This window comes from Tamandua tetradactyla, chromosome 1 (assembly GCF_023851605.1).
Source record: "Tamandua tetradactyla isolate mTamTet1 chromosome 1, mTamTet1.pri, whole genome shotgun sequence".
In the NCBI taxonomy this organism is placed as follows: Eukaryota; Metazoa; Chordata; class Mammalia; order Pilosa; family Myrmecophagidae; genus Tamandua; species Tamandua tetradactyla.
In genome coordinates, this window is record NC_135327.1 from 128767885 (window position 1) to 128785108 (window position 17224).

The window sequence follows — 17224 nt, forward strand, 5'->3', positions numbered from 1 at the left end:
ACATGGAAGCTTTGTGGGGGGAGCTGGAGCAGACCACATTATATGTCTTGAACTAGACGGTGATTAAAAAGGAGTTCACCTTTTAGTAATTTATCAAGATATACATTGTGTTCAGTGAATTTCTGTGTCAGCATTATATTTTACTATTAAAAGGTTTTAAAATTACAATCTAAAAGATAATTAGAAATAGAAAATACATAAAAACAGCTATTATGTATCTTTTCATGCAAATGTATTCATTTTCCAAGATTCGCACTTAAATCAAATGCATTGCACTGAACTTTCACAAATAAAAGTCCTGTGATACCTGAGTAGAACGATTCAATAGACCAGTTTTTAGCCACAGTTTCTTATCTAATGATTTGGTTTTAATTTTGCATCCTCAAGATAAATATAACTATTTTTGTGCCAACTGACACACACAAAAAGTTCTTAAATACACAGTCAGAATCTTTTGATTTCATATACCTTCCCATTAATCTTGGTCTCAAGAGAAGTTAACTTTAAAAAAATTACTATAGGGCTCATAGGAAAGGTAAAAGAAAAGTAATTTTTTTAAATATATTTTTTAAATGCAATTTTATTGAAGAATATTCACATACCATATAATCATCCAAAGTATAAAGTCAATGGCTCACAGTATCATCATATAGTTGTGGATTCATCACCACAATTTTAGAACATTTTCATTACTACAAAAAAATAAAAATATATAGAAAAGAAAACTTGAACCATCCTATACCCCTATTCCTCTCTATTGTTTATTTTTCGTCTTTATTTTCTTACTCATCTGCATATACACTGGATGAAGGGATTGTCAGTCACAAGGTCTTCACAATCACATGGTCACACTGAAAAGTTATATAGTTCTACAATCATCATCAAAAATCAAGGCTACTGGATTACAGTTCAACAGTTTCAGGTATTTCCTTCTAGCTATTCTAATATACTAGAAACTAAAGCAGGATATCTATATAATGCATAGGAATAACCTGCAGAATGACCACTTGACTCTATTTGAAATCTCTTAGTCATTGAAACTTTATTTGGTTTTATTTCTTTCTCCCTTTTTTGGTTAAGAAGGTATTCTAGTTTGCTAGCTGCCAGAATGCAATACACCAGAGATGGACTGGCTTTTAATAAGAGGGGATTTATTTCATTAGTTCTTCAGAGGAAAGGTAGCTAACTTTTAACTGAGGTTCTTCCTTACATGGGAAGGCACAGGGTGATCTCCGCTAGTCTTCTCTCCAGGCCTCTGGGTTCCAACAACTTTTCCTGGGGTGATTTCTTTCTGTATCTCCAAAGGCCTGGGCTGAGCTGCGAGTGCTGAGATGAGGTTATATTGAACTGCTTGGGCTGTGCTGTGTTGAGCTCTCTCATTTAAACACCAGCCAATTAAATCAAACAGCATTCATTACAGCAGGCACGCCTCCTAGCCGACTGCAGATGTAATCAACAATAGATGAGGTTCGCATGCCATTGGCTGATGTCCATAGCAATAGAACTAAGCACCTTCACCTAGCCAAGTTGACAACTGAATCTAACTACCACAGAAGGCATTCTCAAACCCACAATGCCAGGGCCAGGTTCATCCCTAAGAGTCATGTCCCACATTGTCAAGGGGACTTATACCCCTTGGTGTCTTTTCCCACATAAGGGGGAGGGAAGTGAGTTTATTTGAAGAGTTGGCTTAGACAGAGAGGTTACATCTGAGCAACAAGAGAGGTTCTCTGGGAGTGACTCTTAGGTATACCTATAAGCAGGCTTAGCTTCTCCTTTACAGGAATAAGTTTCATAAGGACAAGCCCCAAGTTCAAGGGCTTGGCTTATTAAATTGGGAATTTCTAACGCTTGTGAGAATATCAGGAATTACCAAGGTGAGAAAGTTTAATTTCAAAATTTACCAGTCCCTCAAGGGGACTTCCCAAATACTTTTTAAAATTTTCTGCCCAAAATACTATGGGATCTATCAGGATACTATATTAATCTGTACAGAATAATAAGATCTCATTCCCTATTTAAGGTTCCATGTAATTATGCCGTTTACATCAACCAACCATACAAATTAAATTAGATACTGTGCTACAGAAAATCTAAATTTTGTACAAAATAAACATCTTTTCCTTTGTTCTCACACAGAAGTTGAAGTTTTAAATTATAGTCAATATTATCCTTTACCCTGTATTCTGATTTACTTTAGTCCTAACCAAGTCCATTTCACTCATATCTCTAATTGAACTCTGATCTCTTTTTGAGCTTCTTAACATTGCTGTATGGGTAATGCTGACTTTGAGAATTGCAGAATGCTAACTCTGAGACTCAGGTGTCACAAAGTACCCAATGTTTCAGGGAACTACCAGGTTACAAACAAAGTAAAAGCTCTGTCTTTTTAAGGTGGTGGAGGGAAGAAAAAGAAAAAATATGAAATGTTACAATTTTATTTGACTCATAAAGATGTCAAATAAAAGCACAGTGAAAAACACAAGAAAATTCTGAGTCATTAATAAACAAAGGAGAGCTCTAACAGATTCCATTTGCAAAGAGACACCTGGGAAAAGCTAAGCGCAAAGGGCAAAGACAAGAGGGAAATAACAGGGAAATAACTGGCTACCAACTTTGGATTGATGGAGTGGTATTCAGTAGTTTCAGTGAAGTTCCTGGAGAAAATCCAGAGGAGAATTTTGACTCAGAGTTTTAAATGGTTTGAAAACAAATATGGGTGATGGGTAAGATCACAGTGGTACCCTGAAGGGAAAAAAAGCCATCCTTTGGCACTAGGGTTTGGATGGAGTTTGGATTTAGCATTTCTCTCGTTTGATATGCTTTGTAGGTTAGCAAAAACACCAAGGAAGAAAATGCATTTGTGAGGCTGAATAATCAGCAAAGATTCTGGTAAAGTCAGTGTTCTGAGACTTATATACACCCATGGTACCTAATGATCTCAGACTGGCCTACACTTCACTGAATAAATACAGGTTTCTTGAAAAGGAATGTTACTGGAGGGAGAGCAGATAGCTAGATCCACCCTCCAAGTTCATATTACTATTTCTTCATTTCACTGACATACATAAATGGGAATAGGTAGTAAATTACCTTCTTCCTTTCTTCTGTAATTTAATCTCATTTTTGCATTCAGAAATATATTATCATACAAAATAGAGAAGTGAAGTAAAAAAAAAATGGGATGAGAAGAAAAGGGAGTCATTAAAATTCTAAACTTAAATCTTAATTATTTTTTACCCCCAGCTATAGCAAAATGACTCTATTCTTCTATGCCATATCTAGAAGAATTCTGATATCCTTTTTGCAGTAAGGCCATGATATAAATCAATCAACAATTCAGTCCATCTTAACAAGGTAGGAATAACTTTCTAGAGGGAGTGGCATAATTATTATGTATAGATCACTTATAAAAATCAACAGATTTTGTTTTTAAGTCTTTATCAACTGAAGATGTATACTGAGGAATTTACTGGTGAAATGTCCTTATTTCTGATCTATAATGTAATGTAATATAATGAATAATGTAATTTATTCTGATAATTGATAGCATTTAATTTTAATAAAAAGCTTTATTACAATAATTAAGCTGTAAAATTGAACATAGGCTGGCTTTATGTAAAAATAATGGGAAAATGTTTATAATACAGTGTTTATTTTAAAAAGCAAGATGAAATATTGTAGATATGCATGATTCCAACCATGTAAAAAAAGAAATATGTAAATATGTACATTGGACCAAAAAATGGAGAATATAAAATAAAATGAAAGCAAAGTTTATTTCTTAGTAATGAGTTTAAGGGTGATTTTCCCTTTTCTTTTATACTTCTCTGCACTTTTAAAATTTTCCTCAATAAGCATATATCAAAGTTGTAATCAACAAAAGAAAATCAATATGCATAAACTACATTATAATTTGGATTAAACAGTTGTTCTAGTTTGCTAGCTGCCGGAATGCAATATACCAGAAACGGAATGGCTTTTAAAAAGGGGGATTTAATAAGTTGCTAGTTTACAGTTCTAAGGCCGAGAAAATGTCCCAATTAAAAGAAGTCTATAGAAATGTCCAATCAGGCATCCAGGGAAAGATACCTTGGTTCAAGAAGACTGATGATGTTCAACGTTTCTCTCTCAGCTGGAAGGGCACGTGGCGAACACGGCATCATCTGCTAGCTTTCTCTCCTGGCTTCCTGTTTCATGAAGCTCCCCGGGAGGTGTTTCCCTTCTTCATCTCCAAAGATTGCTGGCTAGTGGGCTCTCTGCTTCTCGTGGCTATGTTGTTCTTCTCTCACTCTCTGAATCTCTTTCATTCTCCAAATGTTTACTCTTTTATAGGACTCCAGAAACTCATCAAGACCCACCCAAATGGGTGGAAACATGTCATCACCTAATCCAGCTTATCAACCACTCTTGATTAAATCATATCTCCAGGGAGAAGATCTGATCACAGTTTCAAACACACAGTATTGAATGGGGATTATTCTGCCCTTATGAAATGGGATTTAGATTAAAACATGGCTCTTCTAGGGGACATACGGTATAAATAGTATGGAAGCTGTTCAGGAGAAAATAAATATTTGGCCAAAACACACTATATTAAATATCAGGCAGGAAGCAGCCCTAAATCTGGATAACTTTTGGTCTCAAATGTGCTCAGATTCATCAGAGAATTGGAAAATAATAAATTAAAATATCAAAAACACATTTTTATGCTCAGGTCTCTCAGGATTTTATTTGTGTGCAATCTTTTCACAGCTTAGCTGACAAGAACCAGTATCCTTAGATTTCATCTCCAAGTATTTTAAACTTCCTTGGACTTCCTTGTAAACCTAGTACTTTTACTATCTTACCAGGGAAAGGTCTTTCTCAATTGAACAGAAAGCTATGTACCTATTCTGGACCCAAGATTTCACCTTTTAATTATCAGTGCTAACCTTAAAGGCAAATTATAGAATTTATTTTCTGTGACATTATCTAAAAAAGAACTACCTGTAGCTGTGTTAACTTCACAAAATATAACTTTAAAAATTTTCTATAAAAACTCTTTTTATGATAACTAATAGGTGAATTTTTGTTTTCACAAGTGGAAGACAAACTTTCTTGATAAATTATGAAATACAAAAACCCCTCAAGTGGACTATAGTTAATATACAATCATAAGAAAATGTTATCATCAATTGTAACAAATATTCCACACCAATGCAAGATGTTAATAACAGGGTGGTAAATGGGAATCCTCTATTTTATGAATGATTGCTCTATTAACCCACAACTTCTCTAATAGATAAAATAAATAAATAACTCAAAACTGCATGAGAAGTATCACTGAAAATTCTAATTATAATCAGTAGTATTTAGAAGGGTCTGAAATACTTTCCCCGAAAGGGAAGAAAATTTTTACTTACTTTAATTTCCACAGTCTTGCCTCCATGTTCAATGTGTCTCTCTATGTATTCAGAGGATAGCAAATCACTGCAACAGAAAAGACATGACAATTAAAGAGCATCCTGGAAATATAAAACATTTGAAAACCTGGATCAAATGCACACATACCAGCTTTAACAAATTTTTTTTACAGAAAGAATTGTATAGGTCTCTCTCTTTCTCTCTCACACCCTACCACACACACACACACAGGCTGGTACTTCTAAAAGAACATAAGGTCAACAGACTGCAACACCTGTCACCCACTGTCTCGCAGAGTTGATTCAGCTGACCCTAGCTGGAAATGTTAGGAAACTACCATAAACAGCACAATTATTATTTTTAAAGACATCTTATTTTTTCTTTTTTAAAAAATTTTATGAGAAATCATACTTTTAATGACTAAAAGCATAACTGTCCATGTACACATACATGAAAACAAGTCAAATATTTAGAGACATTACATACACATTTTCTGTATAAAAGTTTTAAAAGTTCAAAGCAGTATTAATACTTGTTAATAATTACCAATATTTTCATTTTGCTATACTTTTCATCAGAATTTCTGGGACATATCCAACATTAAAACAGATAAGGTCCTAGAAAAATAAATGATGACAATAATCCTTTAAAGAAAAACAATTTGGAGGTGACACAGCAACTGTCTAGCAATGTACAACCAAAACATAGTGTACATTCAAGTTAAAAAGGCTTTCTAGTTTAAACAAAATTTTTAAATTTTCTTTCAAGAAGTATACTGATCTTATTTTAAACATATATTTTAAATACCTAAGGCAAATATTTTCCCTTTTACAAAAAAAAAAAAAATTCTTGTGAACTTGATAGTGGGTGTGTGGTGACAAGACATTTTGAATATGAGCTATTTGAGTTTCCATTTGCTGCATTTTCTTCTAGTAAAGCAATCAAGATGAAAACATATGGACTGCAGTCTATTTAATTGCTACTTTGTGGAGCTTGTTTTATAGGAATATGTCCTTCATATAATTTTAACTATCTCTTCCTGGCCTAAAAAATTAATTATTCTCATTATAAAGCAGTTGGAAAATACAGAAATAAAATCCTTTCATGTAGAGACACTTCACTGGCAATATCCTGGAGTGTTTATTTCCAGTTTTTTCCCCCTAAGTAAACAAAAATATAAACATATACATATAAAATACCCTGTTTTTTTCACTGAATAAAATGGTCTTGAGTTGCCTTTCCTTAACTTAAAAGTCTTCATAAAAATGGATGATTTTAATACAAAAAAAAATTTTCATTGAATGGGCAGACTGTGATGTTAACAAATGTTAAGAATGGTAATTTTAATTTCATAGTTTTAATATAGCTTTACAGCCTCAAAATATGCAATCTAATTGGCACATTATCTCTGTATGTTTTCAAAACTCATGCAAGACTGGAAGGGTCAGCAAGTCAGACAAGGATACTACATCCCAGATAACTTAAGGTAGTATTCCCCAAGATCCAACTGAAAACGAGAAATTCTGTGTTGAGTCTGGCATGGATAACCGAAGGGCTGCTTGTAAAGTTCACAAGCTGAACTCCTATAAGCTGTGGGACAGAGGTGATGGGTTTGTGATCCAGTCTATTCCAATCATGGTATATGAAATAAATGTCACAATCTGGACCTAAGATGAGGGTTTTGCCTTGCTGAGCAGGGTCTCCTTGAAAATCAAAGAGGGTCAGTCAGAACCAGCCACAGGCTTGAAATGCTTCCTGAGAGTACATCTGACTTTACAAGGGATCTCTGTCCTGAGGAAAAAATTTATTCACCTCTTTTCATTCCTGATCTTTTATAAATTTCTCTCTTAGGATCAACATAGATTTCGTGAGCATACACAGTTTCCAAAAAGGCTCAATATGATGGTAGGATGTCTGTCCAATCACTTTACAATTGCTTCTTGTAGTAAACTCTTGGGATTTTGGCCAGATCTTCTATGTGTTCCTTGCAGATGTGATTCAGGAAAAGTCGCACAAAGATGCTGACGGCTGGGTGCTCAGGGAACGGCGCATCGAAGGGCACCGCTTCCTAGGGGCGTCCAGCACGGCAGCTCAGCCACTGCAGCAGCCAGGGCCTGCCCGTCCCCAGGTCTGCACCGGCCACCACCAGGAGGGGAACGCCTTTTCCTTTTTTAGTTTATCTTTTTATCAAATAGTTTTAATTTACCACCATACCATTTCATTTCTTTATGTTATATTTCTATTTTACAGAATACTTGTGTCCATTACAAAATATAAAATGGCCAAAGAAAGCTAAAAGAGATGAAAACATAATATCAGCATTTTAAAATAATCTCTTGAAATTTAATTCATACAATTTAATTTTTTAATATTATCTTAAATCTTTAATTCAACAGATGTGAAATTTCCCTTTGAGTGTCTCAAGACACAACTTTCATAAAAATTACTTAGTCTTCAAATTTTTTAAGGCACTAAAATATAAATAAAATTAACATTTTATTATTTATTTATCAACATGGAAATAATATCTGAAGCTATACATTTCTAATGCTGCTCTATCAGTAAACTTTGAACAAATTAAAAATGCTTTTTCACAGTGCTCTGATGGTCACCAAGGCAAAACTGTTCCAACATTAAAAAAAAGGGAACTTCTGAACACATAAGCCTACCATGACTTGAAATACAGAATGATTAAACAAGCATCACAATAATGTAGACACCATAATCTGTTTCCTGTAGTACCAGATGCTTACAATACCATTTAGGAAACCTGTAATTATAGTCTAATTCTGTGTTTCATATGGTTTTGGAATACCCTTTTCTATTGAGTTTTTTGTGAGAATGCTCTCAGCCGCAAGTGACAGGAAACTCAACTAAAAGTGGCTTAAACAATCAGGAAATTTATCACCTTACTTTCTGCTAGAAATTCTAAGATGGGTAAAATGTGAATTTGCTTCTTAGAATATTCAATTCAGTTAGATGAACAGATTTGGGATTTGTGAAATACAGAAAAACCTTTTAGGATTTTTAAGCATGGATGAGTAGATAGTAAGCAAAATGTTTGTTTGTTATGGACAGAATTCATAGGATATGTAAAGTATAGGTAATAAAAAAATCATGTGTGTTACACATAGATAGAAAGGTATAAAGGACCAATATTAGAGATACCTAAAATTCACATGGATACTAAATATCATGATATACTAAGCATACATGAGACCACACAAAAGGCACTAAATATCTAGTACTTGTTATGCATGATCACTTACATTCATGAAGTCTTCATTCAGCCACCCATTGGTGACACCCTAGGTTTCTCAACCACAGCACTATTGACATGTTGGGTCAGGTAATAATTTTTTGTGGTGCTGTCCTGTGCATTATGTTTAAAGGTATCCCTGATCTTTATGCACTAGATGCCAGCAATACCCACTTCCAGTCATAACAATCTAGACACTGCCAAATGTATAGTGGGGGACAAAGTCATCCTGGTTGAGAATCACTGGCAATACCCATTATGGCCCTATGTATTCTGTGACCCCAAAAAACAAATAGCAAACTACAGCTGCAGGTCAGGCAAACTTGTCCCTGCATCTCACAAATACAACAAATGCCACTGGCTCAGGAAACCTTCCATCTGTGGGGCTTGCCTGAACCACAACTTTGCTACTTGTAACCACACCTTTAGCAGAGAAAACTGAGGCACCAGAGAGAGAAGCAGGACATATGAACACTGTGTGCCTCAGAATTCAGCTGGTGTGCTCCTTCCACCTGCTTGCACCTATCCTAAGAGTGTTACCCTAACCCATCTCGCTCTCCTTGCTTCTCACTGTCTGTTTCAAACTGATTTAACAAACCATGTCATTCCAGCTTCTTAATTTGGTCTGTGAGAACTTTCTGTTCCATTGCCTCTGGGATAGCTTGCCTGGTAGTACTTAGAAGATACCACTGCATCAAAATAATGTGCAGCTAACATCTGGGCAGATGCAGGGTTGATTCATGTGGTGGCTCAGCCCCATCAATGAGACCTGGAGCATACTCCTCTTTCTGCTCTTGACATCAACATGTTGGATGGCCTGCTATCTTAAATGACTCCTCTCATGCATGACCCTAACTTGGCCACTGAAATTCTAAGTATCACATGCAGACAAAATATCCCACAGTAAAAAAGCCTGTATATTTTAAAATTCCACAGTAAAAGAGTCTTGCATATTTTTAAGAGTACACAAATCTTAACTGAAGCCCCTAGCATTCATCTTCTCATGTCTTTTACCAGAATTCCATTTCTTGGCCATGCCTAAATTAGTCCTTTGACAAAGGTTTTGGAATCACCGTGATTGTCTTTGAACAATCATGATTCCCCTCCAAGGTCCATGCCTGAACATCACGGCTAATCAGAAAGAACTGAACAAAGGGTGGTGGAGAAAATGGCTGCTGTACAGCCAGCCAACAGTTTCTTTTATCACGAACATGTTACGTATTTCACAAATTCCCCAGGGGTTCTTTTAACATAACAGTGGTGCTGCATGGTATATACCTGCCTCAAGAAAAAATCCACATCCAACCCTATTACCTGAGGCCATACCAAAAATTGGAAAGGTACTAGCCAGAGGTATGCTAAGGACTGTTGCCCAATCTTGCTATCATTCTGAAACAACTTCCCAGGAAATGGGAGGAAAAAATACCGTATAGAGGCTATAATTATTAGTAGACTGAGCCAGACCTCCTGTCTTGGGATACTGAAATAGTATATTCAGAAAGAACCACCATTGTGATGTAGGAAAGTCAAAAGTAAGATAATACTTGAGAGAAACTGAGTCATATCAGTGGTGAATATCGGAATGAAAGCCCCAAGTCTTGCTGCTTAACTCTCTGGATCCAGAACAGCCCATCTCTGATGTTGGATATTTGTGGGACCTGTTCATCATCTTGGGAGACATTATTGGAGCTAGCATGAGTGAAATAAAAATTACCAAAGTAAACAATCCTCAGAGCGGTATTTGTGTTGTTAATAATAACAACAATAATAATTTTAAAATCAAATTCTGAGCTTCTAGATTTTCAAATTTCCTTTGAATTATAAAATTCAGGATGTAAGAGTGAGTTGTGGCACAAACGTAATTACAGAAGGAAAATTTTTCTGCCCAGGAATTCTGCAGCTATTTCATTCAGACTTCTAAATCCCTCCAAGGATTGCTGGGAAGAGCTCCAGACAATTTAAACCAATAACAGACCTTACAATTTAATTTTGCTCGTGTGTAGTATTGTGGAAGGCTGCTAGTATTATTATTTTAATTACTAGGCTGAAAACATTTTATTTAAAATGTTAACTTTTCCCTCTAATGAACCATAAAATCCTTACTACCATAAAGCTTAGAACTTACAGTAAATTTTCTTGAAGTCTCCTGAAGTAGAGATAATCAAAATTACTCTCAATTCTTTTCCTTAGATTATCATTGTTCATCATTAAGTAGGGACCTATATAAAAATCATTTTAATATAGGAAAATGAAGGCTCTCTTTAATATATAGGAACTTTTAGTTTACAGTAAATGGATCAAGTAGAAATTACTTCATATTAACAGCTTATTCAATACTAATGGCTAAAGTGTTTCTTTTTGGATTTCGAAAGTAAAAAGAAAAGTGTTTTTCAATCAAATTCTAAAGACCCCTTGTTTTTTAAGTAATTAAAAAGATTTTTTTTAACTAGAAATGCATTCTGAGGCCTTTTATTATTATTTGAATGTTAGAATAAACCTGGAATAAACAATACAAATATACAAGGTAAATATTTTGGTCCTAAAAATGATTATCCTTTGTCTAGAGGGCAATTATCATAAATCAGAGGCAGCTGGTATAATAAAAAAAAGTTTTGTGGATTAAAAACAAAAACTTTGATTTTCTACCCCAACTCTACCATTTACTAGCTGTGTGACCTTGGTCAAATTATTTAATCTTCATGAAGCTAATTTGATTATATCTAAAATGGAGACAACAAAATCACCTCATAAAGTTGGTGTGGGACTAAACGAGAAGATGTGTGAAATGCCTCCCAAAGCTTGATTTCAATCATCCTACTTCCTAATCGTCCTGTCCTATATACTCATTTTTCTCTAAAACCTTAATGTTTTGGGTTTTCTCAGTCATTGTCCTGCAACTTTTTCAGTCTTTCACCTCCCTCTTGTCCACCTAATCCAGTTTATATTCCACAATCCACCACAATAATTATTCTTTGTACATACTCCAAAATTCTTCACTCCTTCTCCCTCCACTGTGCTCACATGGCAAAGCTAAGGAGAAGAAAACTTACTACTTCTACTAATCAAAGTCTGACCCCAAATTGAAACAATTCTGAGTAGATACGCTTTGAAATTATAACCACATTTATCAAGCAGTCCCTCAGCACAGTGCCCAGGAGTCTTACTACATTTTCCCAGTTGATTTACTCTGAGAAAACACTTTCAAACTTCTCTCCCCTCAAATCTCCAAAATATTCCTCCTCATTACTCCCTTGTTATTTCCATCCCATTATTCTTTTAATTCATTGAGAAAATGGAAACAGAAGAAACACCTCATCTTTCTAAGCTATCAACACCCATTTCTGAACCAATCTCTACTGGTTTCTCCTGGATACTCTCATTTATATAAAATGATTTCTCAGATTCATAGGGGTCAACCTCTGAGATATTAAGGATCACCTCTGAGATTCGTAAGGGCCTACCTAGCTAGACAAAACATTTCTAAGAAACTTAAAGGTATGCCTCATAGACATTCTCACTTAGACAAAAAAGCTTCTAAGGACCTTAAGGACATTATCCCATAGCACCCTGACCCACACTCCACAGTAGACAGGAGCATTTCTCAAAAAAGATTTGTGGATATGGCTTTCATTTAATGTAGCTAATCCCAATGAAATTCACAAGAAACCCACCAAGCTTTTTAAGAGAGTTATATCACTGGAAGCACCACCAACTTGGACCAAAATGGACAGAGCCATTCAAAATTTTTGCAACAACGAAGTAGATGGAGAAATATACTTAAGTGAAAGCATGGTCCATTTATTATGGAAAAGAGAGGGTGACTCAGAGGGTAGAGTCAAGAACCAAAGAGAACTAGTCTCATCTGGCAGAACCGAGTCTTCATCAACATACAGTCCTTGTTCCCAAAGCAAGAGGAACAGGTGACATATACCTGGCTGAATATCAGAATTGAAATGGCCTGGTGACTCCTAGGTACCTTTTATACTCCCCCTTTTTGAACAAGCAGTTATTCTGTCCCTATCTCCCCAACGTAACTTGAATGTGTGTGGAGTAGATAACTTGTCTTTTAATTTCACGGGGCCTGAACCTGAGCAACCTTTCCCAAGAAGTCTTATTTAACCTGGACCTGACTTAGATGATGAGAACTTGAACCTAGACTTTAAACCTGACATCATAATGGAATATGACTTTTGGGGGGTCTTAGAAGGAATTAAGTGCAACTTGTATGTGAGAGGAGTGGAAATATTTCATGGCCAAAGAGTGGGCTGTCATTGAATTAAGATGGCTACAAATTCCTGTGACTCCTCATATGGTGAGGTGGAGATCATGTCCCCTCCCCTTGAATCTGGGCTTGGTAATTCTGATATTCACTTAGATGAGCCTTCAAATTCTAGATATATCACATTATATGTTTCATTCTTTATATCATTTATTTAAATTCTCTTTCTGACATTTTCATTTCCATATTATAAGTTTTATGTGTAGCGGCCTGCCTTTTTCTAAATAATGGAATTCTAATATTTAACTTTGACACAATAGGCCCTTCCAACACTGGTAGAAAGTATGTTTATCAAGATTAAGAAAATGTCCCCTCTTCTTCTAGAGCAGCAGGAAAGCAAATATTACTCTCTACTAAACAGCAGTCCTTTCAAATGTTATTTCCAATAATGGAAACCTGTTAGTCATCCAAGCATGAAAGAGTGCTGCTATGTCCTATGAGAGTAACTATAACCTCTAAAAAGTCAATAAATATATAATTACAATGGGTTTCCTTACTTAATAATTTGTCAGAATAACACTGGTTTTCTGCCAAAACATAAATAATTATAAAACCAAGCATATCATTGGTGTTTCTCCTCTCATATGTGCTAAATGTTAAATAGAATAAAACAAAACTATGACTGTTGCATTTCTCATTTTACAATAAAGTTTTAGAATTTAGTATCTATTTGAATTAATATTAATTTCAGGCCCCATACCACATCCCAGTTTTTCTAATGTATCTGGTATCTCCCATTCTAGATCCTTTCCCAGGTTTTGCTTTTTATTACAATCAGGAATTATCTTTCTCCAATCCATTGAGTCCACTGCCATTTATCTGCTGCTGCTCAGTCTTCCAAAATTTTATTGCTGTTTATCATCTGCTTTGATCTTGTGAGTTTATTATATCTTCACTCTCATTATAATGGATCAAAGATATATGCTGGGTTCACTCTGCCACATCTAACCAGAAATATGTAAAACTTTTTAAATGTTTCTTTATTTTTCCTATCATGAGCATATAATTTTTATGAGCCAGGGAAATCTACACAATAATGGTATTAAATTGACACCAAAGTATAGAAAATTAAATCTTACCACTTGTTTCAGAATTCTATCAATAACTCGTTACAAGACACTCTTTCTGAAAAAGGAAAAAAAAAAACACCTTTCTTCTCTACACATTTCAGTATGTTCTGTTAGCTGTCATTTTTTCACCTATTTTTCAATTCCAAGGGCCACTTCCAACTAAGATCCATCAATTTACAATTATTTTTTATAGAAAAATGGTAGTCACACTAAGTCAATATTATTTTGATTCCACAGAAATGCCTTTGTTTCTTCACAATACTGGAGTATTACAGTAAATAAGATGATGTATTTTTAACTGAACAGAATGAGTTCTGTCACTTTTAAAGCTGTTACTTTGAGAGATGCTTTACTTATTCTAGTGATACTACAATTGCTCCAGACTTTGTTAAAATATCTCTTTTGGAATTGCCTTCAGAGACAAGTATGTGATAAGAAAACTAGTTTCACCATTTCCTAACCACACTTTGTGAATAAGGCTAATAATTCATGCAGTTGGCTGCTTCCACAACACAAATATATCCTTGTCACTGATGGTCTGCCACCATTAAAAAGCTTATAAAAAATGTAGTAGAGGGGGTGCATTTAGAATTCTTGCCTGCCATGCAGGAGACCTGGGTTCAATTCCCAGACTGTGCACTCCCCTACTCCCCACCACCCCCCCAAAAAAATTCAACAAATGGTGCTGCTATAATGGGATAGTCACATGGAAAAAGAATGAAATGTGACCCCTACATTCAGCATACAAAATGAAAGTACCATAAACTTTGAAAGCAGTACCTCTAAAAAGATATACATTGGTTTGAGGAGTAGAGTGGTTACTGCAATAAATGTAATGTCTTACTAGGGTGACAACTTCAAAAGGAACAACTCACTTAGCTGGACAAGTTTCGATAAACTTGTTTAAAAAGAGTTTCATCATCTCACAATCATTCTTGAAACTGGCTTTCATGGGCATTAAATGGAAAGAAAGCTATTCAGGATTTTGCCATTATGATCTAATCCTGTGAGCTAATATTCTCAGAGCCAATAACCATATCATCAAAACAGCAAAGGTAAAAGTTAAATATGCTCTTCTCTTAAATATTACAAAATTGTATTTAGGAATTCCTTTTAGGATTGAACTTTTTTGTGGAAAATTATAGCACTTTATATCCAAAAGAAGATAAGAAGAAAAGGGAGAAAGTATCATATATATCAAACATGAATGTCTATGCTCTAGACACAGAGCACTGATTATCTAAGGCCTTAATATGACTTTTTTTTCACAATTATCTGATTAACCATTGTATTGCTCTCAATTTAAATTCAGCCACCAACCCAGTGAAAAGAAAACCTGTGTTTTCAGTGTTGCTATTCAGCCAGCAATTTCAAATTATGTTTCTATAAAAGAGAAAATGCATAATGGTAAGGCTTCATGTTCAGACACTGTGGTTCTGAAAGATTCTGAAACAAAAGAATCTTTATTACAAACATCCAACTGAAAAGGAGGACCCAAGATATTTCTACATGATTGTCATATTTTTACCATGGTTCTCTCTGGGTTTTGCTCTAATTTTAGATTTTAGTATCTAACTAATTAGATATCTGGAATGAATATCTTAATAAAAATTAAGTATTGCCTTTGCCTATTAAGTGAAGAGGATGAAAAAGAAAGAACTCATGAATATTCTATGTAGATGTACCAGGAAGTACAAAGATAAGAGGGTCTCCATAAATATTTGAAAATTGCAACGAAATGAAATGAAATTGAAGTGAGGACTAGGGAATGTACCAGACTATAGGAATATTTCTCAAAATGCTTGGGAATCATGTGTGGTTTTTTCTTATATGCAGATTTCCTGGACAGTGAGGAATGGAAGATGATTGACAATTCAAAACTGCAACTAAAATATTTTTCCTGGAGAGAGGTAGGAGAATTTTAAAACTGGGTTTTTATAGTTCAAGTAGCGATAACTAAAGGATGTGTGACAGGGAAAAACGAGAGCATATAACTAAATATGGAAAGGAGTAAAAAAAAGAGGTGCTAAGGAGCTTCACTTTTCCCACTACTCCTTGTTTTCAGATAGAGAAGTCTACAATGATGCAGTGTTCCTGGATTCTTACCCTTCATAAGGAAAAGGATTGACCTACCTCATTAGAACTGGTATTGGTCTATGTTTTAGAATTGGCTGTAACTAATTTTTGAAAACGTTGTAAACACTGAGGACCTTTCTGTCTTGTCTTTTCCTCTCTGATCCAGACTGATGTGAATATAGAGATTATAAGAAAGTGTGTCTGCTCTATAGACACAAATATTACCTAAGGTTACACTGTACAAATACCAGGACTGTAAAGGAGAATACAGGAAAATGGAGCACTTATAAGGATCATTTGGCCTTTGCATTAAAGCACAATGAACTTCCATGGTTTTATCAGTAAAAACAATGATTCTTTGCTCTCCAGCTTCCTGTCTTATCTCTAAGTGTTTCCAAACTTGAGAAAGTTCAAAGAAACTTGTTCCCAACAAGCTGCTGGGAACAAAGGATGGTTACAATTGGAAAAATGGGAAGAAACAAAATATGTATCTTTGACATTTGCTGATCAAATATTGTAGTATTGGAGTATTGATTTGTACCCAGAGAAAAAGAGTAATAGGCAAGTAAAAACCGATTGACTTGTTGGTGGGAATGTCAAATGGTGCAACCACTGTGGAAGGCAGTTTGGCGGTTCCTCAAAAAGCTGAATATAGAATTGCCATACGACCCAGCAATACCATTGCTAGGTATCTACTCAAAGGACTTAAGGGCAAAAACTCAAACGGACATTTGCACACCAATGTTTATAGCAGCGTTATTTACAATTGCAAAGAGATGGAAACAGCCAAAATGTCCATCAACAGACGAGTGGCTAAACAAACTGTGGTATATACATACGATGGAATATTATGCAGCTTTAAGGCAGGATAAACTTATGAAGCATGTAATAACATGGATGGACCTAGAGAACATTATGCTGAGTGAGTCTAGCCAAAAACTAAAGGACAAATACTGTATGGTCCCAACGATGTGAATCGACATTCGAGAATAATCTTGGAATATGTCATTGGTAACAGAGTCCAGCAGGAGTTAGAAACAGGGTAAGATAATGGGTAATTGGAGCTGAAGGGATACAGACTGTGCAACAGGACTAGATACAAAAATTCAAAAATGGACAGCACAATAATACCTA

At 35.1% G+C, this 17224-nt stretch overlaps 1 protein-coding gene and 1 pseudogene across 13 annotated transcripts in view; both read right to left on the reverse strand.

Annotated features, from left to right (window-relative positions):
- The window catches only part of ADAM22 (ADAM metallopeptidase domain 22), a 295282-nt gene that overhangs the window by 140157 nt on the left and 137901 nt on the right, over positions 1 to 17224 (reverse strand). For all 13 annotated transcript variants that reach the window (XM_077144137.1, XM_077142422.1, XM_077138122.1 and 10 more), the window contains exon 4: positions 5406 to 5472. In XM_077144137.1, coding sequence (XP_077000252.1) covers positions 5406 to 5472 — 67 coding nt within the window. The remainder of the gene's footprint in view (positions 1 to 5405; positions 5473 to 17224) is intronic.
- Positions 6859 to 10870, reverse strand: LOC143679139 (peroxiredoxin-like 2C pseudogene; annotated as a pseudogene).